General features: G+C 39.7%; 1 protein-coding gene across 1 annotated transcript; it reads left to right on the forward strand.

The window, feature by feature from the left end:
- The first annotated feature begins 927 nt into the window (after positions 1-927).
- LOC134547626 (uncharacterized) lies at positions 928-8,482 on the forward strand. The gene is made up of 5 exons (XM_063391771.1): positions 928-1,079; positions 5,269-5,327; positions 5,785-5,920; positions 6,559-6,859; positions 8,336-8,482. Exons 1-5 carry the CDS (start codon positions 928-930, stop codon positions 8,480-8,482), a joined length of 795 nt encoding a protein of 264 aa, XP_063247841.1.
- Positions 8,483-25,481: the final 16,999 nt, after the last annotated feature.

The following is a 25,481-nucleotide window of genomic DNA, read 5'->3' on the forward strand; positions in this document are numbered from 1 at the left end:
AGTGTTCATGGAGAGTGCACAGCAGGCAGGAGGGGGAGTGATAAAAGTGGCACACAACAAGGGGAGTTCCTCATGGGAGCACTGAACACCAGACAAGGGGATAAATTAATCTGGAAACAGTTTGCTAACTGTTGGCTGGGGGCATAACCAGGGCAAGGACTGAATGCAGAGCCCAGAGCTGCCATTCAGCCAAGCTGTGTAGCTGCATAAAACATGATGCAGGAGCCTCCTCTGAGTCTGAAATAGGTACAAAACTTCTAAATAAAGCAGAAGGCGAGCTGAGAAATACCGCTCTGTGTTTAATATCCCTATGTTTATTTGCAGGGCAGTTTTAGAAGAACACTTTCAATTTAGGTGTAGACAGTGTAGAGATGGGATCAACAGACTGGGCTTTCAGGAAAGGCTGGAGATAACAACAGGTGAAATGTAAACACAAGGGTTTCTTGGCATATATGGGTAAAAAGTTGTTGATGACAAAATTTGTAATTGCATTTGGGGGAAAACGTATCTTTTACTACACCAAAACTGTGCCAACAACATCAAGAGGGTATCCTAGCTGGAAACACAGGGAGCTTACCCTACTCATCTTTGAGGTAACAGGAACATTTCCTGCAGGGTCAGAAGTGGTCTGAGTGGCTTTGATGGTAGGTGCATTCCTCACAGACCAAGCAGCCGAACTGTGCTGTCATGGAGACAATCTGGGTTCCACTGCCCAAGGAAATGGGGTAATTTGGTATAACTTGCTGGCATGGGGTGAGGTTTTCTGAGGTCCAGCCTTGCTCAGAGGACTGCTCCTGAGAGCTGAGCTTGGTTTCACCTGAAGAACTTCTGCTGGCCCCACAGTGCTCCCACACAGAGACGTGGACACCCGCTCTGGTGCCCATTGGGTGAGAGCAAGAGCCCAGTCCATGGGGGAAGGGATCAGGCATGTTGGGCGACAGCAGAGCAGCTGGATTTCCTCCTTGCCTCCCTCCCTCCCTCCTTCCCTCCCTCCCTCCGCACGGGGAGTGCAGCACAGCCAGTCTCGGTGCCCCTGCGGAGCAACCTCAGCCTTCGGGACTGGGAATTTCCAGGTTACAGTGAGTTCAGTTGGAGTTAAGGTTCATCCCAAGCTGCTGATGAACTGGCAACCACTGCCTTGATGATCTGTTTGTGATTATCCTACTGAGAGTTTAATTTAGTTTTATTTTTGCCAGTTGATATTTGCTGTCCCAGGGGCAGAGCATTGCATTGCATGCTCTGTATGCAGCACTATGGTTGTTTTTCAAATATGTAAATAGAAGCAAGTTATTTCTCTGAAATCTCTAGCTATTAGAGCTCTTTTTTAGTGCTACATGCACTTACTCGAAATCCCTTGGTTTTTGAAGTCCCTGTTTCTATTCTCAAACCTCAATCTGTATTTGAAAGTATTATTAGAGTTGATTAACTGTAACGAAAGTAAATATTGGTTTTGCTGACTAAAGCACTGCCCCTAAACACAGCAGATAGATTACTTTCAACGATGGATTCAAACACTTTTAGGGACTGCTTGGTCTCTCTATTTACTGTTATTGATGCTGTAATTTTGTTATCAAGGCTGGCAGTTCCTTCTCACAGAAAATCTTTATTGCCAGGCTGACCTGCCTAACACCTCCCTATTAGTAACAGAAACAAATAAGAGTTGATTGTTCAGCTGCTGTCATTTAAAAAGACTAAATCAACCTGCCACAAAAGAATAATTCCCTCTGGTAACTTTATCCATTTGCCCTTGGTGGTGACACTGTGGATACCACCCTGGTTGAACTATATATTAGTTCCTAGAGAAGCACTTCGAAATATATAGCTCAGCACAATGTTGTAATTGAAAAAAATTAAATAGGTATGCATGGTTCAGTAATCTGAAAAGAATGCAAAGGTTCAGTTCTAATTGCTTTGCACAATTTAGTACCATTTTGCTGTGCTTTCCACATGGGTTTATTCTGCTGCTCTGTTATATAACGTGGCAGCACTGCCTATGTACAGGCAGCCCAGTTTTTTAAAAGGCTGTGTCAGTATCTTTATTTTATGTTTTGACCACATTTTTTAAAGACTTACCTAACCAAATTACCCACTCTGGGTGTCTGCTCATCCAGAGTCCTGCAGAGGATGTAGTAACCTGTGAGATGAGTTAAGAACTTGATTTTATTCATTAAAGCTGTCTTTCTTTTATCATGTCTTGGAATGAAGTCTCTATGTTCTGTTTGGAGAATCTTTAAAAGGTGCTGTCAAATATGTACTTTTTAAAATTTAGATTGTAGTATACTGTAGTATGAGATTGACTTTTATTTATTTTGCATACAATTCTTCTATGTGTTTTTAGATATTAAAGCCCATATACTGCCTGTATGTGAAGAGCTGCTGTTCTGAAATCTAAAGAAGAATGACTGAACAGACAATCATGGGACTGGAACTTCAATTTCACTTAAATTTCCTCTTTTATTTTTTACAATTATCATAATTTTCTTATCACATTTTGCTCTTAGTTCATTCCTCACATAAATCCTACATATAGCATGACCATATTTGAGACTAATTAAAAAAAAATCTAAAAGAATTGTTAACAATTTTTATATCCATAAACACCCTAGAGAATGAATCACCTTGCTTCTTTTCAAGAAAAAATCTCGTACTGCTAATAGGGATGGTAATAAAAGTTAGTTAAGATGTAATTCAGAGTGTCTTTCTCTCGATCTCTCAAAGCTCTTCTTCCAACTAACTACAGGAATGTTTTGGTTGGTGGGTTTTGTATCTGGTTATTTTAGGGTTCCTGGGCTGTATTTAGAGGGATATGGATGAAAACAGAGTCATACTGGGATTTAAAACAGGCAACACCAGAATTGGTGTTGGTAAGAAGCTTAGGAAAAACACTTGCAATATTTTTCAAGGTTTGCATAGATGTGTATGAGCAAAAGGCTTGAATATAAATACAATCACACATTTCATGTGTGCCAAAATGTGTGTTAGTAAATATTACAGTGCTTTGGGGAGACTTATTGGAAGCACAATCCCAGATTAGGGATGTGTATGGGAATCACTGTATTGCCAGACTATCAAGATGTGAATGGTTCAGTGGAGTAGAATGAACAGCAGAGAGAAACAATTTTCTGTTAAAAAATAAATTTAAAATAAAGTTAGTCTTGTCCATTTTTGGTGGGAAATTAAAGACAAAGGGAGACCAAAGAAAAGAGAAAATAAAGAGAAATAAATTAAGATAAACTCTGAAGTAAAAATAATTGATGGCTGATAGGAAGCAGAGGTTGAAACTGTTTTTAGATTTCACTTAGTGATATTGCACAATGTTCTTTGTTCTAGGGCAAGCAGGCTTTAGAAGGCTTATAGGAGATACAAAGAGTTTCTAGATGTTGGAGTATTTTGTATTTATGTCAGTCTCCAGGTAGTTGTAGGTGCAAATTTTTGAATAATCCTAACTTTCAGCATATTTGTATCCCAATGATATTGTCTTATTATTCAAGAATTAGAGTCTCACACAAGCTGACTTCTAATTACCTAATAGTATACTGATTATGGGATATAATGCTGTTGTTAGGACAGGTATTTCTTAAAATTAAGGTAGACAGTAGAAATTTTCTCTCTTTATTTAGCTTGTTTTGATCAGTCCTGCAAACAGTTTGGGACTGATTACTCAGATGTTAGCTAAGATGCTCAGAACCTGACTTCTTTCTGGGGAGGTGGAGAATCCACTGAAGATTGTTTTACTATAGCTGAAAAAAAGAAGCTTTGAATTTGGAATCAATAATAGGATATAGAATGAAAGAGTTAACTTCTACAGTTTCACTGCTCTTCTTCTGTTGCAGGGACATTATTAACAAAGGCTTGATTGTTGTTTTGGCTACAAGTATTAAGTACAAAAGAACTTTATGAAGGTCCCAGACACAGACTGGCGTTTAGACTGACTGTCCTCTTCCAAAGCAGTTTTCTATTAAATAACTCCATTATTACAACATGGTAGCTTTAATTAAATCTCTATAATCTTCCATCGGGAAAATGGCATTGGCCTGCTAGCCAGGAAAATATGGTAAATCCAAACAGTATCCCTGTTCTTAGTCCTTGATTGTCTGTTGGAGTGTTTGATCACAGGCATGGAGATTTGGATGTTGTTGTGCAGTGGGGCTGGCCCAGTGCACTCAGGAGTGTGTGTGTGCTGGGTTTATAACAATTACAACTCTTTCTAGCTACTTGACCTGAAATCCTAAAGGCTGCACAAAATATTGCTCCTGTACTGGTCCAGCTCCCTCTTGAGTGGTTGTGGCACTACAGAAGTGCTGGAACCAGCATGATTTATTAGTGCATGAGAAAACAAAGGGGTGTGCAAGATGTATTTGCCAAACATGAATGTGTCTTCTAATGGTTATAGTGCTGGGAACTATACATATAAACAAAAATAAAATTCTCATTTTTGCATTTAATTTTTGCCTAGATTACGCTAAACTTGATTAAAAATCAGATCTCTAAATGCTGGTTCAGATGTTGAGATCAGGAGCATTTCTAAGATATTTAATCCATCTCTCTGGATAAATGCACTAGAGAAAAAGAACTGGCAAATACCAGCCACTGATGTGGTTGCTTATTGAGTGGATTTAAACGTTTCTGTCCAATTTGTCTTTAAGATTTATACTTAGCTTTTGTCTTCTCACCACTTTTGGGTAAGTGACAATCCCTGCAGACTGAGAAGGGGTGTGGTGCACAGGAGCTGTGTGTGCTGAGTGCTCACTGCTGAGGAGAACTGCTCAGGTGTCTGTGTCATCAGAGAATTCTTCCTGCTAAGGAAAGGCAGTAAAACAGAAGAGCATGGTGCCCTTTTTGCTAGAAGTCCACTTTTTCCTGCTTCCACTGAAATGACAGCTGCTGTTGACTTCAGGGGAATGGGAATTAAGTCCCATGTGACAAATATGAAAATTATGGTAGTCTTAGACTTCTGAGTTTTATAGGAATGCAATTATCTTAAACATGAGCTGTTACTACCACCACAAAAAAGAAACCCCAACCAACCAAAAAAGGGGAGGGATGCAATTACCCAGAGAGCAAGTGGCATGCTCTTCATTGATTAGACTGTCCTATTCGATTAAATTCCTCAGTATTTTTAATTTTCTAGCCCTAATTGCTGCCTTACATTTTTCTTGGGTCCCTTTGTTCTAATTCATCTGCTTTCAGGTCCAGATTTATTTTTTCAGTCCATTCAGATTCTCCACAAACTTATCCTGTCATTATGTGTTTTGTCTCTCTCTGCAGATGGTTATTTGACAGAAAGTTTCCATTGACTCCAGAGAATGAGTCCTGTGAATACTCAGGTTTGTGGTTCTCAGATAGAGTAGTTGCAAAATGGAATTGATTAAAAGGTCAAAAAACATTACTGTTGCAATGTCTGAATTGCTCCATCAAAGTGTTAGTGGGACAAATGTGTGCAAATCTTTTCATGGGACTAATCTGGATTTAAAAAAATGTATTTTTGATATCAGCTTTCTGATGTTTCCCAACAAGAGAGACATTTTCAAACTATAGCTAGAAACTACTCTTTCCTTTTATACTGTTGTTAATTGCTAGTAACTCTGGAGGTAATGAGATTCCCTTAGTCTGAGTTACAGTAGGATTTGGAGTCATACTATGTGATCTATTTTTAAAACTCTGGAAATTCTAAGTTGTTCAAAGTAGCAGTTTTGAAAACGATAGTTTCATTAGTACATCTAGCTAAGGTGAGATTCTTGCAGAAAGTGGAAGTAACCAGACCACACCTGGGTCTTTCTGCAGGAGGATCACTGGCGGGGAGCCAGCGAGCATCAGTGATCCCGGATTTGTTTCTCGTACAGCATGTGACACAGGAGAAGAGCTGGGTGTGTGATCTCTCTTGCTCAGCAAGTCACAGAAGGCCAGCAAAGCCTAAAAGGTGATGATACTTATTTATAAGGGTGTCATATACAGGGCTTGTCAAAAGGTTAATTCTCAGCTGATTTCCACAGCGGCCTTTACTGTCCTGTTATCTAGCCATCCTGCAGGATGCGAATTTGCTCTGCACTACTTAAAAAACATCTCAAAAATAATTATTGGTCACTGCATCTTGACAATCTGCACTGAATCTTGATGAAGGCATCATAATCGAAATTTTTGTTGCCAGCTGGGTAAGCCCCATACGGTGCCTCCTCCTTGTGGTTTTTCTAGCAGCAAATGTCACAGAGCTGAAGTGAACAGTCCTTGGCAAAACACAAACTTTGCTCCACGATGAAAGCAACCTCTGCGTGAGAGCAGAGAGAGAAAATTTGTACCTGTCTGCAACATCTTTCTGAGTGAACAGAGCACTTGAACTAAGCCTCAAGAGACTAAATAGGGAGTTGTTTCTATGTTTTCTTATGTGCTTTTGTGAAAGAAGAACTTATTTTGGGATGTAGTAACTCACTTTGGCCCACCCCTGGTTGAGGTAGGCCATCAATGGGAACGAAGATTGCACAAAAATTCCGTGTAAAGTTTGTATATGTCTTGGGTGGATTTAAGAATAGACTTAAAATTTCCTTCCAATTCTCATTGCAGATTCACAGGAGGGTTGAGGCTGGAAGGGCCCTGTGGGGGTCATCTGGCCCATCTTCCCTACTCAAGCAGAGCCAGTAGCCCAGGACCACATCCAGAAGGCTTCCAAGTGTCTCCAGTGAGGGAGGCTCCACAACCTCTCTTGGCATTCTGTGCCAGTGCTTGGTCACCCTCACAGTACAAAAGTGTTTCCTGTTGTTCAGAGGGAACCTCTTCTGTTTCAGTTTGTGCCTGTGGCCTCCTCTCCTTAACTGGGCACCACTGGGAGCACCCTGGCTCCACCTCCTTTGTGTCCTCCCTACAGGTATTTATGCACATTGTTGAGGTCCTTGTTCCTATCAAAACAGTTTCAAAGGAAGTAGGCTTTTTGAGGCAAAATAAGTTTGCCTATGGATTTGAACAAAGCTGTTTTTGCATGAATCCTGGGAGTACCTGTATCTGCAGAATGTGTCATTGGTGCCTAAAGTCCACTCTGTCACCTGGAGCCCCCTGCAGACCTGCCCTTTGATCACAAAGGAGCTCGTGTCTGCACAGACAGCAGGGCTGGCTGGCACATGCACAGCTTGAGCCACAAATCTGTGGCATGCTGCCTCATAGAGGGTGAGAGCAGCCAACAAGCACTGAATTAGTTTGTGTGACTGGAAAGTGGTGATGTGCCAGATGAGCTGTTGTGGTGGGCAGATGGCAGCTGGTAAGCCTGGGGCCTTATTGAACCAGACATGTGACCTTGTTTCTTGAACAGTGAGAAGTATTCAACACGTCCTCTGGAAACATTTAGGGATTGTGGCTGTTATTGCTGTTTATCTAAATTATTTGGATAACAAAAAGTATTTCCAGATAAATGTGACTTTGCATAATCTTGAAGCCCTACGTAGAGACAGCAGAAATACTGCAGTTCAGTGGAACAAGAAGACTAAATTGTAAATGATGGTACAGTCCACTTCTGTAATTTGCAATGTCTAATGAAATGATAAATTGTAAATGTCAAATGTAGAACACACTACTATATAATCCTAAAAAACACTTCTACTTTCTCATTAGAATTAATTCACCATTCCTTACTAGACTATTATTTCACAGCAGCACTTGTGATTTCTCATATAATACTATTGCTCCAACAAAAGCTCCTTTGGATGAGTGTAGGCTGTAAAGTAGCACATTTCCAAGATAAGAAATCTTTTTCAAAATAAAGTTCTATAACAGGAGAAAATAAACACACAACATTAAGGAGCCAGAGAGGTACCCCAAACACTGTCACCACTTGAGAGGGAGAGAAATTTTGGTCTTTTGTGTTATTTCCTGGCTAGCAAGAGCAGCTGTACACAAAAGCTCCCCCTGGTCCCTTTGCCCTGCTCTCAGACTGCTGTGCACTGGTGTCAGGTCTGCTCTAACCTGATGGCCTGTACACACACACCAGCTCCTGGCTTGGAGCCTGGCTGGTCTTGAAAACAACTCAGGGTCTGCCCACCTGATGGGCAGTGCTCCTGTATGTGCTCTTAAGGTGCAAGTCCTTACCTTCTTTTAACTCTGTTTCATGTTGCTCTTCAAATTTAAATGTGTTCCCTTGGTTTCAGTGTGAGAACCAAAATGGAAAAGACATATACAAGCAGATAGACAGGCAGTGCTCTGCAATCTGGGTGCTGAAGCACTGCTGTCCTCCTTCCAGTTCACCTGCTGAAGCAGCTCTGGTGGCTCTCAGGTGCCACACGTGGCTGCCGTGGCTTTGCCATCAGTGTTAGTCTGCCCTTGTGCTGTTCATCTTCTGTTGTTGTTTTGACAGGCTGCTCACAATGTCCTGAGGAAGGAATACACACAAGGGAAGAAAAACAATGAATTCAACAGCATGGAGTTGCTGAAAAACAAGGTTTGCTGGCCCCTCCCCTATGATAACAGTGCTGTGAGTAAAGCTTCATCACCAGGGTTATGAACAGCTATGGCAGCACGGGGCTGTCAGCTCTCGTTATTTAGAAACTCAGCAAATGGATTGCATTACTTCTTCAAACAGTCTTCTGAAATCAGGCTGTTGAGCAGAACAAGAGGCACCAGTGCAGCTAGAGACTGTCACATGGTTTGAATTGAAGCAATCATCTTTCCTCCACTGCCCCTGCAGCATCAACAAGTGTCAATGTTGGTGCATGACCTGGGAATTGAAATGCAAAATAAACGTGCTTTTGTTGTTTGTTTCTTTTTTTTTTTTTTTCTTTTGAGTTTAAGTGTAGAACTGTTCAGTTGGTCCAGGACAGAAGTAAAATATTCAGTTAAGAATAAGCTTCACAAATACAAAAATATAAGGGAGACTATAGCTACAGTGGACAGTTTAACCTTTTTTTGGGCTTCATGGTAGTCTGTGAAAAATTTGAAGTTTGTGAAAATTCCAGTAGCATCATCAAGTCTGTTTAATAGAAATTCCTGTAATTTTGTAGAGCAGTTGTAATAAATTACCAGACTAGGAGTACCTACATACTGGAAAATTTAATTCTCATTATGCTCTACTACCATTATGGGCCCTTTAATATTTCATCAATGAGTTACCACTTACAAAATGAAGAAGCAGTGGGATAGAATTCCTTTTGGCCATAAGAGGGCAATGGCCACAGAAATCCATCATTCAGCATACAAAACTAACTTCCAAATTATGAACATATAATATTTTCTTTTCACAACTTAATATTTTGTTAAATAAATTGCACTAAGAATTGCAGTCCCTGAAATGTTCTCTGTGTGACCCAAATGCCAGTCTGTTTATAACTAGTTTTTAAACCTGTAGATATTTTAGTTCTGTGGGACTTTTGTGGTCAGTAGCACTTACCTCTACTGTTTGTTTTTGGTCTTCTTAGGGACTGTGTAAAACGTTTAAAAATAAAGTTTAACAAAAAGAATCTATTTGCTAACAGTGCCACCCTCTCACTGTTCTAGTTTGTGTTAAAAAATGTGAGAAAACCACTCTGCATATAAAATCCTTTGGTATCACATGGTGTCAGTGCTGTCTTCATGCTACCTTTAAAAGGTTCTTTTCCAGTTTACAGATTGGCAGATATAATTTGTCCTTTCCAGTCTCAGTGACAAGAACCAGTGGGTACGAAATAGGACTGTGATTGCGCTTGGAAAAACTCAGGTATTTTTTGCTTAGAAAATGTTCATTTTTAAGTGAAAATGAGAAGAAAGCTGCATTAAGAATAATAGAAATAATTCCTGAGTTCTAAAAGCACGAAGACCACCTTATTAAAAAAAACACTCCTTTTGAGTTACAGAGTAAAACCTGAGTATACCTTCATTTTATTGCTCTGAGGATGCATTAAGATTTCTTTCCCTAATGATGCACTTTTGTCCCTGCATAGCCTTATACTGCTCTTATAATGCATGATGCTGCAATTTCTTTCCCCAATGACACACTTCTGTACTGACTTATTGATGTGTCTGGCAGATTATGATGTAGAATACAATTTTGTATTTATGACTAAAAGTCAAGTTTATTTCTTCATATTCTGCCTTCTCTGAGGTGTCACGTTCAATCAATAAGGCTATGAACAAGTTGCTTCAAGCACATATTCTTTTCTCTAGTATGATTTACTTTTATTTTGGCAAATAAGCTAGACAGAGCAGTCTAATGCTCAAGCGTGGATTCATTTTCTGCAGGTCAGTTTGTAATAAAAAAAAAGCTTCAACTTGTTAGAGAGAGGCACATCAATGAAAGTTAAGGGGATTCAGAAGTCTAGGAAATTATTTTTATTAATCCAATATGGCATATACACGCTCTCTCACATGAATTTTAGTTTCTCTTGTTTCTAAACCAACTAAATACTAATGAGGGGAATAGCAGTGACTTCTGGGTACACTCATTTTGTCTCTTTTCTACATCACTGTTGTGAGGTAAAAACCCAATAGATACGCAACACCATTGTAGGCACCAGAGACAACAACTTGAAATGCATAATGAATATTCTCAGTTTATTAGATTTGTCCTTCTGTGATTAAAAACATGCCTTAACAGCAGACATCTGCTGGACAACTTATGGGGTTCCTTTTTGTCTTGGTATGTGAGAAAATCCTGCAGGCTGTGCTGCTCAGCCCTGCTAGACCCTGGTATGCTGTGGATGCACAGGAAATGAAGCATATGCTTGGTGGTGGAGCTGCAATAACACGCAAGTTTGGTGTAATCTGTTGAAAAGAAAGAGTGCCATTCCCTATGATGTGCTCTTTGGAAAGGAAAAGGGGGGAATGCTAGGAGCCTTTTTTCCTCACCTGAGCTAATGGGATAACTCTGGCTGGTTGTGAATCAAGTTTGACAGGAAAAATAAGTGTGTGATAGGCAGCATGCTAAAATCAAAATAATTTTGCATCTACACCTTTTAAGGCTTGTACTGCGGCCATTGCATGAAAACATCACTGAACAGAGAAATGCCATGGAGCAGAGCACCGCCCTCACTAATTTTCAGTAGTGAAGCTAGGTTATTTTTTTCCACTCAGTAAACATATGCCCTTCAGGCTTCCTTAAATGGGGTATCTCTTTCCTTAGTAAAAGTATTTTTCTTCTTGTGGGCCCAACTAACTCATCTTTTGAAAGGTGATTGCTTTGAAGCCAAAAGAGCAAAATAGCACTGTGGCCTGCCAGCACGCAGCAGGTTTTGTTTGTGTGTGCTTTCAAAGCAAAAAAGACTCCCTGTTCTAACAAAGTCTTTTGGAAATATACAGGGCCAACTTTGTGCTTTTCAACTAAATATGCAATGAAGCCTGTGAGAGAGTCACCAAGGGCATAATATTTATTTACATATTTACATGTCCATGGTTCATCTGAGATTTGAGTGCTACAAAGTTATCAAAACAGATAAAAAGCTTTATGAGGTAGATTTTCAAAATTTGGAAAATTCATATAAATAAAGACATATTTAATCTGATGGTAGAGAAGGCTTAAATCTTCATTTTTCAGGACACAAAATAGCCTCTATGGAATTTTAGGAAGGAACTCATCTTGAGTCTAAATATACAGTTTCCTGCTGAGACACTGGGCTATTTTCCCCCAAATTCAAGTCGAAGAAGGACTGTGAAAGAGCAGTAGGCTATTTTGATATGCTGTGGTGATTACCACAGAGTTGTATCTCCATGTACATCCAAGAGGACATACACAAATATATCCTGTCCTTGCTGAAAGCCTGGGAGCTGCAGGAAGTACTGAATCCTTTTTACAGTGAATGTTATATTATCAAAGCACTAAGTTTCAGAGATTGGGCTTTGTGCCTTTCCAGGGTGTGGGCAACAAGTGAGGTCAGGCCTCCAGAGCTCAGGTCTCCCATCAGGGTAATGCGATCAATGCCAGGAAATGCAGAGATGAAGGTACTTGCTGGCCATTTAACAATCTCTTCAGGACCGATGATTATTGCTGCAAAAATCAGAGTTAATGAAGTAAATAAGTGGTGGCTTCTTAATTTCTTGGCCTCCTCAAGCTGACACTGGACACCAATTGGCAGATCAGAATGTGATGATTCCAATATCAGAGCAGCTGGGTTAATTTTATATGCTGTGGTCTACCTGCTTTGGAGAGCGTGAAATTCAAACTGGAGGATTTTAGGACATTTTCCTGTTGTTTACGGGTAGATATGAGTGAGACCTAAAAAAATACCCTCTCTGCTGCTTGCACCTGGCTCCAAAGAGTTAATTTGAACAGGAATTTCAGCTGGATTCACTCTGTTGGCTGTATCTAGTCTGAGTGATAGAGAAATTCCTTAGAGCTAAGCTGTGAGTGTAATGTGAAGAAAAGTCAACATGTGCTGTGAGAAATCAGGGATGTCTTTTCCCAGTGTTTTACTTGGTATGTTGTATGAATGAAGAGTTTTCTTCCTGAGACAGTGCAAGTGGTATGATAGCCTGCATGACAGCTGGCTTTAGAGCTTGGCAAGGAGTGAGTGAAGAAGGCTGAGAATTCTCCTCTGGGAAGTGATGAAGAAGTGGCTCGTACCTAGCTGGTTTGGAGAAATTCTATGTGATTTATAGGCCACAGGACAGGAGTTCCTTTGGGCTGTGTTCTACTGAATTGCATGAGCGGAAAAGAGCTTATTTTTTATAAGGTTTGGAATGTTTCTTTTACCAAAGTCTTCAAAACAAGTGTTTGATAGCTAACCCACAACTTCTATAAGTGGTACCAGTATTTTTCCATCTACAAGGTTTCCTTTTCTCTTGTTTTTGTTAAATTTTCCCACTGTCTGATCAAGCAGGTAAATTTTTTTGTGTATAAGTAGTATATTTTTCCTAAAATGAAGGCCTTTGATAATGCTACAGTTCTGACAAATTTAGTAACTGTATATGCTACCTGATGTAAAAAAAAAAAAATTACCTTTTTTTAAATAGCTACAGCTACAGCTGATTTTTATTGCTACTTTAGTTCCAAATAAATATTCCTGGCTCAGTGGATCAAGATAAAACCACAATCTATAGTTGCTTCTTTAACAAATACCAGATTGGAACAGTTATTTGCCCACTGTTGGATTTTCTGGCTTCTTTCTTACTAGATGTTAACCAGAAATTAACAAAAAAGTCTAGAAGAAGCTTATGCTTGATTTTGGACTTTGGACAAATCTAATCATATTCTGATAAGGAAGATTTGAAGTAGCAGGTATGTACATAAATGTTATATATTTTCAAGTAAAGCTGTGGGGGCAGACATAAGAGTCACACAGCACAGAGGTCCTGCTTTCTGATGCAGTCACAGTAAAGATGAAAATCCCAAAGTCGCTTGATCTACAGAATTTAGAAAGTATCACACAGGAAATCTTCAGTAAAATCAGGAATTGCTCCCACTCCTTCAAACTCTGACTACCATGAAAATTCTTATTTTTGTCTTTGCCAGTTGACTAAGTTATTCCAGGTGATTTTCCCAGTGTAAGAAAGAAGTTGATCCTGAACATGTTTTTTGTAGTATCATAATTTCCACTACAGTACTAGAAAGCCCTCCTTTAAAAAAAAAAAATTATTTTATTTTATTTTTTTCTTCGGGAAAGAGAAAGCCCCCCACTTTTTGGTGTGCCTCCTGATTTTTAATAATAGCACAGACTTCTTTGCCTTGCAGTGAACCAGTTCCACAAGGAGATTGCCACATCAGATTATGTGAGTTTGCTTCATTTCCAGGCAGTGCTATTTAATATACATCTGCTATGTAATAGATGCAACAAACTGAAATGATTTTCAGTTGGGTTAGTCTTTATTAGATCTGACCTCTGGTCTAGGAGGTGAAGGGAGAGTGGAAAATGAAAGCTGATTTGGTATTAGCCCACTATTCATATTAGAAAAAGTAAATGCTTTTGCGGTTTTCCTTACAGAGGTGTCTTTATTCATTTGACATGCCTTTAATAACTAATTCTAGTTGTCTGGTTGCCAAGATAGATTTCCTACAGGCAGACTTAAAAGTGATTTTGTCCTCTTTGAATGCATGGCTTCAAATGATCCCAGAACAGCAAACATTAAACTTCCCCCTAGACCCTGAGATTTTCTGAAGCACTGTAATAACATAAAAGGATAAGACTATTAGAAAAAAATAAATAAATGAATTAAGCATGCTTCATATGATATGAGCAGGACAATAAAACTCCTTGTTTTTTCGTGCAAACTAATATCTCTTTTCTACTGTTGGCCATATGCTGTGGCTTTCTCACAATTCCCATTTTATGGATTTTGGTATCATCATTCATAGTTGCCTGGGAATGAAAATGCTTTGTAGGCTTCAACTGAAAGCAAGGAGCCAACAGAACTCATTTTTTTTTCTTTTACAGATGGCTTTGTCAGTGTTTTTTGCTCACATTATCACAGAGCTTTAAATGTGTATCCAGTGTACGTGCATCAGGTATGTCTATGAGCACATGTAAACTGGCATGTTTATTTTTTTATGAACTGTGACGTAGGATGACTTCCTTGTCATTTCACTGGGCTGTGCACATTAAGCAATTAAAAGCAATTTTAAAACTTGGCTTCATACACAGACAAATTGATTTTGTGTCTGCTGGTTGCTTAGAGAAAGAACATGAGAAAGAATATTTTCACTTCCAGGCATCAACTCACACTCTCAAGGGATATATCTGCTATGGGGCCATCTCAATGAATTTTGAGTTGCTAGGTGAAAATTTGAAAACTGTCTCTCTAGTGCACTGATAGCTAAAATTCACCTTTTCTTTGGGTTACTGAAATCTAAGATATTAACCATGGGTAACTACTAGAAAGCTTTTTACCTCAGCTGAGTCTTAAATCAGCTTGGTTTGGTAATAAACAGAAACAGTCTTTCAGCTGAGAAGGGCAGACTTCATTTTTCTCTGAGGACCTTGGTGTTGTGATAGACAGCTTGTGCTTTCTGGCCAGGTCACCTAATTTAGTGTAAGGGGTTCCAACTCTGTCCTGCATTGCATTGAGCAGGCAGACAAGTCCCCACCTCTCCTTGAAGCCAAGTTGTTTAATTGTTACCTTGTGAGAGGTGATTTCATAGGATGCCACACACTCTTCCTTGCAGGCCATGCCCTGTTGACAAGATCAATATGTTCTGACATAACAGATCACAGCAATAGCTTGTGAAGTGCTCATGGATTTTCGTGTCACTGTAGAAAATACTTTGTGCCTGAGCTTGGGTCCATCTCATTTAGCTTTTGGAGGGGTTGCATCACAGTGACAGCTCAATAGCATTATGTGCTTGGTTTGAAACTTGGTCCATAGAAACAGCCAAAGAGGACAGATTTCTGGCAGCTGAATGCACTGTTAACATAGGAAGTTCTTGCTCATTCTCCTTTAATACATTATATTACATCTGGTACAAAACAATGTACTTTCTTTTGGGTGACTTCAGCTGGGGACCCCCAAGCCTTTTGACATGTCATTCTGACACTTCTGTACTGCCAATACCATGGTCATCAGCAAATTTTGTCAGCACAGTTTCATGTTTTTGTGCTGAAGCTATGGCTATAAATACCAAACATGCTCAGTCCTGACTGTAAACAGCTCCCTGAGTAGCCATGAGTGGTCTCTGATGGAGCTGATCACACTTCTCAGCTACTCACTACTGTTAGCCTGGTCCCTTTCACTCTGGTGTTTGTTGTAGGGTTTTAGTTTGTTTGGGTTTTGTTTTTTCCCCAGTTTTTCTACTAATTTACTGTCTACCATGGAATTGAATGTGTACAGACACATAGACAAGTGAGATTTTTTGTTGTCTGGGAGAATAGTTTATTTTCTAACTGACATCACAAGGTCTGTCCGGATGATCTGCTTTTGGTAAAATCATGTTGCACGTTTCCTATATAACTGTGAGTCAATTTTCTTTTCTTAAAAATCTGTGGCTTACTTGATACCCATGGACTAGTAAAATTTAGGACTACTGTATGACTCAGTTCCCCTAAAAACTCTCAGTGGAGCAGGAGTCCTGTGACATAAATTGAATTTCATTTTGAGAAAAAAACAAAGTCATGCTAGACCTCCTTTACTGCAAAAGCAGGGTTTTTTAATGCCAGTGATAAGATGAAATGTTCTAGAAACAGCCTGCAGCTTATAGCATTACCCTGCCAAAATGAAACTATGAAAGCTAACTTGCTCACTACAAACCTGCCTAAAGAATTGCAATTTTAAAAGCAGAGCAGTTGTTTTGAAATGCAAATAAATATTTTGGAAATTTTCTAATAAGTATTGTGTTATTTTTACAGGACACTGATTCTCACGCCATGCAAGTTATAGCCATTTAATTGTATTTTATATGGTATCAAACCTTCTGCCAAAATCTGGTGTTGGAATGTTTTTCGTTGTTACGGGTCTATCAACATTACATCATTTACTGACTGCATCATGTGTGACACACATGTCTGTGCTTAACCTTTACAGTTGGGATATCTGAGCCTGCTTTAATCAAATGTTACACTGCCAAATGGGTGTTATGCTTTAAAGCTTCCTTGCTGAGGAAACAGGTCTGAGTTTTTGTATGCCCACCCATTAGAGGTTGCTATCAAATTTAAAAGAACTTAATTAGCAACAAATTGGCATTTAGTAGAGCCCAAACTTTAGGCTTGGTTGCCTTTTTTCTATTAACTAAACCTTTGTTTCTATAGCAAGCATCCAAAAGCTATGGACTGGAAGATGCATGTCCATACTCTCAGGAAAGCACTAAAGCCAGTGGCTTCTTTGCAGAAAGAAAAATGGAGAAATGCTGGAGTTGTTGAAAGTAAAAATTTCTTCCCCCTTGGAGGTGTCTGTGGATACCCCCAACACATTCTGCCTGTTCTCACTGCTATTGATCTTGCTTCTTCAAACAGCCCTTTCAGTGGTGCAGGGGGCAAAGCCTTTGGGGTTGGAGTTCACACCCCTCAGGGTAACTGAGAGCAAGGTTTGCTCAGTTGGTGAACAGCACCATGTAGCTATCAGTAACCTGTCCCACAGGGCCTTTCTTGTGGCATCTCTTGGTTAAACTGATGACTGTGTCTCCATTCCAAGACTTAGGTGGTAACTTAGGCTGCAATTTGTGTCATCTTTTGGGAAACTCAGACATCTTGGAGGATTTCTTTGGTGAATGTGACTGCCAGTAGTGTGGGAGGATATGATCTTTATGAGCACTTTTCAGAACAGGAGCAAATAATAACCTACAAAAGAAAAGCTTTGGCTTAAAACCCCCTCTCCTTCCTCTGTCTTTGCTCAGCCTCCCCAGCTGTATGTCGACTGTGAAAGACATACATAGAGCAAAGACTCTCCTAAAAATGGAGGTGCAAGACCATGGTGGGATTCCTACCGAGTTGCTATTTCCATTGTGTTCAGTAAAGTTCAAAAGATAGAGTGTATTGCAAATGCCAGGCCAGACCTTGCAGATGGGGGTGGCAGCAGTGCTGGAGGGACACGGAGATGCCCCTGGATGGGGCCCTTGTGGGCTCGTGTGGGGCAGAGCTCCAAGGGAAACAAAAAGGGCTCTGCAGCCAGCTCCAACTCCAGCAGCCTCTGAAGCAGAAGAACAAAGCTGCTGATCTCAAACTGTTTTGACTTGCCTAAAGTAAGAGATATATTTTATGTATATGTGTGTGTTGCAGGGTTTGAGCTAAAGGTTCAGTCCTGATGTTGGTGAGACCAGAAGAGACGACTCGCACAGCTCCTTAAATGAAAGCGCCAAATCCCAGCCTTTTCCCCACAAATCTGTGTGCTTCCAGCTTCTACTTCTCCGTCCTAATTAAAATAAATACAGGCTGCAGGAAGGTCTGTTCAAATCTGGTGTGATAGAAATGGAGACAGTCATATATTTGCTTGTCTGGATCCTAGAAAATTCTTTGCATAAAGACAATATAGAGATACCCATCTCAAACTCTGTTTTCCCAGAAAACAAGGAAGACAGGGCATGGGTAAACTATGAAGTTAAAGATCCTCTCTGGACCAAGGGTGGTTGGTATAAATAAATAAAGACTTTAAAGCAATACTCTAAGATATATTTTTTCCCGCATTGTGTGTTTGTAAATATTAAACACTAATTGAGAAAGACTGTTACCTATGAACCTGGGGGAAGCTAGAATTATTGAAGGGTGGGTTGTAGGGGGTTGTCTGGTTTATTGCTTGACTAATCAAAACATTTCTGTGCCATTAATTATTCTCAATGGCTAAGCCTGTATGTGGGGCTAAGACTTAAAAATTATCTGATTTGCAGCTCTTTTCTATTTCATTTTGTAGGTAGTGCAAGTGATTCTGTGTCATGAGAAAATGTATACATCACTGATAAATCCATAAAGTATTTGACCTTTAATCAATCCTAATATTTGCAATCCACAGAGCCTTCTTAAATGCCTGTAACCTTGGCCCTTCCACTCCCATTCATCACAATTACTGTTTGAGCTGTCTGATGCAATGCACAAAGCATTGCATGTTGACATCCAATATTTTATCATTAATAAAATAATTTTTTTAAAAAAAAAAGAAGTAAGAGACATTCCAAGTATTTTTGCTGGTTTGATATTTTCCAGTGCCAGGAAAGGAAAAGGGACAGTTGTGATTTATGTTAGTGCTAGCAGACATTGTTAATTAGTGTTTACTGTTAGCAGAATGTAGATGTATTTGGCTCTCTAAACAAGTGGATTGTTGAAGTTATGCTAATTTTCAGTGATTGTTAACCTTTTTATGCTGAGAATACTGTTTGTAAAATCCTTAGGTAAACAGTATGGATTGCATTTTAAGCAAGAGTTTGAGGAGCCTGGAGCAGGAGCATGTCTGAATTAAGAGAACTTTGGGCCAAACCATGCAGGTCTCACTCATGCTATAATACATGAGTTAATGCTAGTAGGATTGTCACAAGAAAACTAACATTTTCTTCTATCCTCTAAGACTTTTATTATTGTCTTGATCAAAGAACACTGCAGTGATGGATGGAAATGCTAACAAGATTTACCCACAGAGAGGTTGGCTTCTGTAGACAGCTGAATGATTCAATGCAGAGGACACTGGACTCCTCATGAAGGAACTTTAAGTTATGCTCTGCATCCAGGCAGCTGCTTTATTTTTTGGGGGGCCTTTTACTCTTTGTGTGCCTTGTCAGTAAAAATTTCAAAACTTTTTTCTTGGACTGTCTCCTTTCACACACACTCCTGTGTCAAGTACAAAGAATAACACATTAGGATTGAGATAAGTATGATAAAAATAATATTACTGAAATTTCCTCTTGTAGCGTTGTGTTTCACATCACCTATGATTCACAGCCCCCAAGAGGGAGTAGGTGCTGCCCAGGATTTTTGCTGAGAGAGAACTTATATTTCCTTTGCCTCTGGAATGAAATATGAGTCCTTGGATCTCTGCTATATAAAGGCAACATTTTGGATGTGTTATCATACTGCTATTCATCCAATTTCAGACCTATAATATGCTCCCCAGACCTCTCACACCCAGTACCAAAATGCTCTTCCACTGGAATCATAGAAACATTTATGTTGGAAAAGAGCCCCATTAACCCAGCATGGCCAAGTCCATCACTAAACTTGTCCCCAAGTGCTAGATCTATACATCTTTTAAATCCCTTCAGGGATGGTGACTCCACCACTTCCCTGGGCAGCCTGTTCCTGTGTTTGACAACACTTTCAGAGAAGGAATCCTTCCCAATATCCAATCTAAGAGTATTCTTTACACACACATACATATCTTTATGTGCACACTTTTATATATATGCATTTTTATAAATGTATCTTTCAGAATAAGGAAGTATAATGACTATTTCAACATCAAAAGGTCAAAAGTGCAAAGAAATGGCAACATTAAAACTTTTAGACATTCATGTTCCATCTTTGCTAGTAGGCTTTTATGTCCTCTTTCTCTGTCTTGAAGATTTTTCTTAGCATAGTTTTTATAACAACAATTTATTAGCAGGAATTATACTTTTAATGGAAATCATGAAAAAATGACATGGGAATATGATCTAAGTCCCCATTCTCCCCCACTGATATTTCTCTGGGTTTTTTCCAGCTGTTTTGCCAAGGCAAATAGTATGATTATAACTGAGCACTGATGTGTAGGAATTAGCATGATCTGCCTCTGTGATGCTGGATGGGAGAACAAGTATGATTTCATTTTTACTGCAGTTACCACAGCAAACTCTACATCTGCAGCTTTTTTTTTTTTTTTTTTTTTTTTTTTTTTTTTTTTTTTTTTTTTTTTTCTGGTGGAATTTTCACAGGAATGCCATGGAAAGATTTACAGACTTTTTGGGCAAGTTGACCACTAGCCTCTCTGGCATCCTGACTCTGTTGACAAGACTGTGTGTAAAATCTCAGCCTGCTCCAGAGAGCTCAGGGATCACATCATTTCAGTGTGGGAAATATAGGCTGAAGTATTATTGTATAAGGGATACTCAAAGACTAAAGCACCAGACCTTCAGTTCTACACAAAAGAGGCTCTGAGAGACAGTTGTAGGTGTAGAGGCTGACAAAATTAGTTAATTCTGCTCTCTTAAGTGGAACTAGCATGCTAAAGGAATGCTAAAGTAGCTGATAACCTATTCATAAATAAAAATTTTGGCAGGAATTCAATTCTGCTGAGTACTGAATATCATTAACTCCCAGAAGAAAATGGCTAATCATGAGAACTCATGTTTTCTGCCAGTCATGCAGAGAACATAAAGTTCAAGAGGTCCCAAAGAACATCCATTTCCTTGACTTCATTTATGCACAAAAGCTCCATTGTGCACATTTTTGTAAGGCTTAATCAGATAATACATGCAGCTTTGTTTCAACCTGGCATAAAATGGAGTGGCAAATGTATTTGTCCCTGTCTATGATGATAAGATTTTCCATTATGGAAAGTCTGCCAAGAGGTCACCTTAACAGCAATCCCAGGTACGAGACTGAAAATAGCTACATTTAGGTTGGAAATATTTTCACAGTTTGTGGAACAATTAGGTGATCTCCATGAAAGGATATAGGATGCTAGAAGTAGTCTCAGGTATTTACCAGCATGCATCTGTTTTCAGACAGGGACTGATTATGTGCATGGTCTAGGACTCCACTTCTGTTTCCATAAACACACATTGCCCTGTGGAGGGAAACACCTAAAACCAGCTTTTTTTATGATGCCACCATACTGCTGGAGAGAATTTGACTGAAGATCTGGCATATATTGAAGTGCTGTGATCTCTTCCTCCCTCTCCTTGACTTCACAGACATAAACATCCTCTTAAGAAACATTTTTATTAGTCCCATATTTTAGGGAAAAGGCTTTGCCGACATTGTGAATGAGTACTATTCCACAGCTTTTGATTGCCCAGCATTCCATCTCCTGCTGAAACTGTTTTTTTGCAGCTTAATGTCAGAGGTGCAGTGCTGGTGAGGTTTGTCACAGGCCTGTATTCATTGGTGTCATTGTAGGTAGAACTGCTACTGCGGTGCTCATTTATTACTGCATGAAATTGTGCCAGATCTCTGGGAACAGATCTGTGAAAAATGCCACTGCACATGTTTATATGGGAAGTAAATAGGTGGGGAATGAATCCCACTTTCTGATACAGTCCTCCATGTAGGCAGATGTTACGTTGGTGTATTTGAGCCTCTGCATGTGGCAGCCATTTCCCCCAAAGTCTTCCTTCTTTTAAATCCCTACCCCTCTGCACACAGGAACTGTTCAGGCTGAGCTGGGCACCCTTTCTGAGGACATGAGAGTGCTCATAAGTCTGCTCCTCAGACAAGTGTTTGGGATGTTAATGATAGTGTTGCCTGAGTAAATGGAGTAAGGTTCATCTCATGCTTGACTCTCTTCTGCCCTCAATGTATTTGCTTAGGGCTTGGAGTCAGTGTCCTTTCTCTTCCCATTCTCTGCCTCCTGTTTCCTTTCATACCCGACACTCATTTGAAAGAGCCAGCCATACACAGACACTGGAACTGTTTATCTTTGTAGAGTGTGCATTATCTATGCTGTTCAACTTTTTGCCTTAAATCTTTTGTGCCTTCTTTTTCTGAACTTGACTCACTTCCTTGAGTCTTGTTTAGCAGCCTTTTTATCCAGATACTAAATTCAGGACAGGCGACCTTCCCCTGTAACCATTTTCTCTTCCAGTCTGAGGCTTCCTGAGTTCACCCTCTTTTTTATTTTTTCCTAAAAAATCTCTTTTTCAGCAAGTCCTGAACCAACTTTTGGGAGACAGTGCCCTAGGCTATTTGTAATTGCTCAGCAAATCCATCCTCAGGCCAAACTATTGTTTCAGATGAGAGAAAAAAAAACCTAGTAACATGGTAACAGTAATCTCTGAAGGCGAACTGAATCATCTATTACTGCATGGTTTTATACTGAGTTTTCTCCCTGCAATTCTTTCTTTCAGTCTAAAAGTTTTTACAAGGTCTGATTAAATATTATTCTTTTGGTGTACTCTGACTTGGGAGTTTAGGGAGTCCCCCTTCCCCTCTTTTCTGCAAAAGGAAGGGAGAGGTAAGAAGGTATATGTGACCCAGCAAGAGAGAAGTTTCTTTTGAAAATATTTATAGGTAAACGTTGTGGAATATGAAAATCTCCTCCTGAAAATTCCTAAAAATGTGCTTATCAATGTCTCTTGAAAAACTTGGGAACCCTAAAGTAAAAACATAAAAGTGTTATGTCTGTAGTGTTGCTGGATTTGGCCTGTGAGTTTGACAGTGCAGACCACAATCAAAAGAGTTGTGTGGGTAGTGATACATCACATAGGAAAGACAGTAAATCAAGAAATTGTAGTTCTCTGCCAGGAATTAGCAGTAAAATGAAATTTGCATCCAAGTGTCTGTGAGTGAAATGATATCGTTCTTTTCCAACAGATGAGTCTACAGAGGCGTTGTGGTCGTTCACATCCACACATCTTTATATAGGGCAGCTTTATCATTGAAATATCAGCAGCTCAGAAACAAATACCAAATAAATACTTTTTCCTTCATTTTAGGTCAGTGTATTGTTAACAGCTGTTGCTTCAACTGCAATTTGGGAATATTCTGTAAAAGGAGAAGAAACTGCATGGTCTGAAGTCCAGTTCCTATGTATTCCTTTGTCAGAAGCTTATGGCAGTGGCTTGTCCATTTGTGGAAGTGCTTGAATTCCTCCTGCATTTATGTGCATTTACCCACCTTTCTCATGTCCCATGGCAGTGGCTCCCATGGCAGTGATTGAGAGGCTTGATGTTCCAGAAGAATTGTCAAAATCATGTGCCACTGTGAGATTTCACATACACACAGAGTCATGAGTTGTGAAAGCATGTACTTCCCTGAGCAACAGGGCTTAGCAGCCCTATGTCTCTCTCTGTTATAAACATATGAAGCTGTGGCTTACCTTTCTTTTATTTCAAATACAAGTGGAATTGGTAGGAAGACTATAAAGCTGTTTAGAAGTTTTATGAAACTATCCATTTAGCACTATTTTCTTGCAAAGCTAGATATTGTATAATTAGTCCCTTTTATTTGTTTTGTTCCTGATGCCTCCAAGTGTGTTAGGGTAATTTTTCCTCATTACCATATGGGATAAAATTTACATTCCTGTAAAGCAATAAAGACAAAACCAAAAAACATGTTCATGCTTCCAGAAGCTGAAGATGTAAGAAAACACCAAACACTAAGCCTGTAGCAAAACCCTGAGCTGGCAATGCTGCTCCTGTTCTCTTACAGCAGGATACATAATACAGCTCCCGCAGAAAGCAACAGTGTTCAGCTTCCGAGGAGCACGCCCAGACTTCTCGAGGAAACCCAGAAACCACAGCAAAGAGGCAGATTGAAAGGATCCCCTAACGAGTAAATGCATCCAGGGCTTTTAGTTCCCCATCTGCTGTATTGACAAATGCGTGTGAGCTGTTTTGCCAGCAGATATCACTATGTGTGTCCAAATTACAAGTGAGAATGAGAGAGAAAAAGCATTTGGCTACTCCTAAGTGACAGGCAGATTTAGGAATGTCTGCTGGAGTTTATGTGCATTATTAGGCACATTTTAAATTCTTTTGTCAACCTCTATTATGAGGTCATTTCACTTCAATGCAAATTAAACCAAAATTTTTCGCCTTCCTATGTTCTTTTTTCCCCCATAATATATATATTTTAATGTGTTGCTCAATCATGTCCCTCTAGAACAGCATAAAAGCCTTTAACTGTCTGAATTGAACTACTGTGGCCTTTCTTGTCAAAAAGAGCTCCTGGATTTATTTCTGTGTACATCGACACTATAAAATGTTACTTTCTTTTCTCTCTTCTGCAGGCAAAGAGCTATAAAAATCAAGTTTCATTGTCATTTCAACCTTTGTTCTAAAACATTATGATGTGTAGAAAATTGATTATACTGGAATTTAGTATATACAACAAAAGGAAACTTTGTTGAAATCCAGAGGGCCATTTCTGTTCATTTGATAAATGTATTAGTTTCTTTGGTTTCCTGAATTACCAGGTAAAGGGCAACATTTTCCAGATCTAACTAATTTCACTGAAACATATGAAAGACAAATACCAGAAGTCAAATCTAGCATATTCTTCCCATGGGTCTTAAAAAAAAAAAACCCACCCCAAACTCTTTATTTTGAAAAGCTAAAGTAAGAGTTCAAAATTAAATGGATGATTCATGTGAGATATGTGAACTGAACAACACATTGAGCTGTTGCACTGCTGATATGGCCTGGGTTTTCTCAGCACTGCTAAAGAAATGAAACAAGAGGTGAAAAAAAAAGTTGCTGTGCTACTTCATCTACTCAAGTGTTGCTGTATCTCAGGGTCACAAACAAAGCAGACCCTCTATGAGGATCTCTCTGTGCCAGGGACAGAGCTTTCAGCTCCATGGGTACAGGGCCAAATTTTGCTCCCTTTGTCTGCCCTGGTCATGCCCAGCTGAGTTCTGGACACTCCACAGGCAGAGGGGGCTGCTCTGCAGTGGGGGCCCTGCGGAGCCTTTGCCAGCAGTGGCACCCCTACTGCTCCCACAGCTCTGCAGCCGTGTGTCCTTCCTCCATGAACCTATTCCCTCCTGCTGGCACCTTCCTGAGTGCAGCAGAAGGCTTCCATGCCATGCCATGCCATGCCATGCCATGCCATGCCATGCCATGCCATGCCATGCCATGCCATGCCATGCCATGCCATGCCATGCCATGCCATGCCATGCCATGCCATGCCATCCCATCCCATCCCATCCCATCCCAATTCTCGGATGGGGGTACAACTGCTTTAGAGTCACCTGATCTCACGGTCACAAGCAAAGGGTCCTTACTGCATTTTACCATGGATCTTGCCAGGGTGAGGGATACAACAGCTTCTGCAGTCAAGCAGCAGGAGAAAAAAGCAATTCATAATAAAAATAATAGTCCATTCGCTGGCAAAATCACAGTATGTTATATTTCTTACTGAAGGTACTGAAAGAAGAAATGGTATTCTTGTATCTGATAAAGCAGAATCTAAACATGGTAAAAATTATAATATATGCTGCTGCCTTTCTTTTCTTTTTGAGTAACAATAACTAAGCAAAGACAAATGTTCCCA

Source organism: Prinia subflava, chromosome 2, assembly GCF_021018805.1.
Source record: "Prinia subflava isolate CZ2003 ecotype Zambia chromosome 2, Cam_Psub_1.2, whole genome shotgun sequence".
NCBI lineage: Eukaryota > Metazoa > Chordata > Aves > Passeriformes > Cisticolidae > Prinia > Prinia subflava.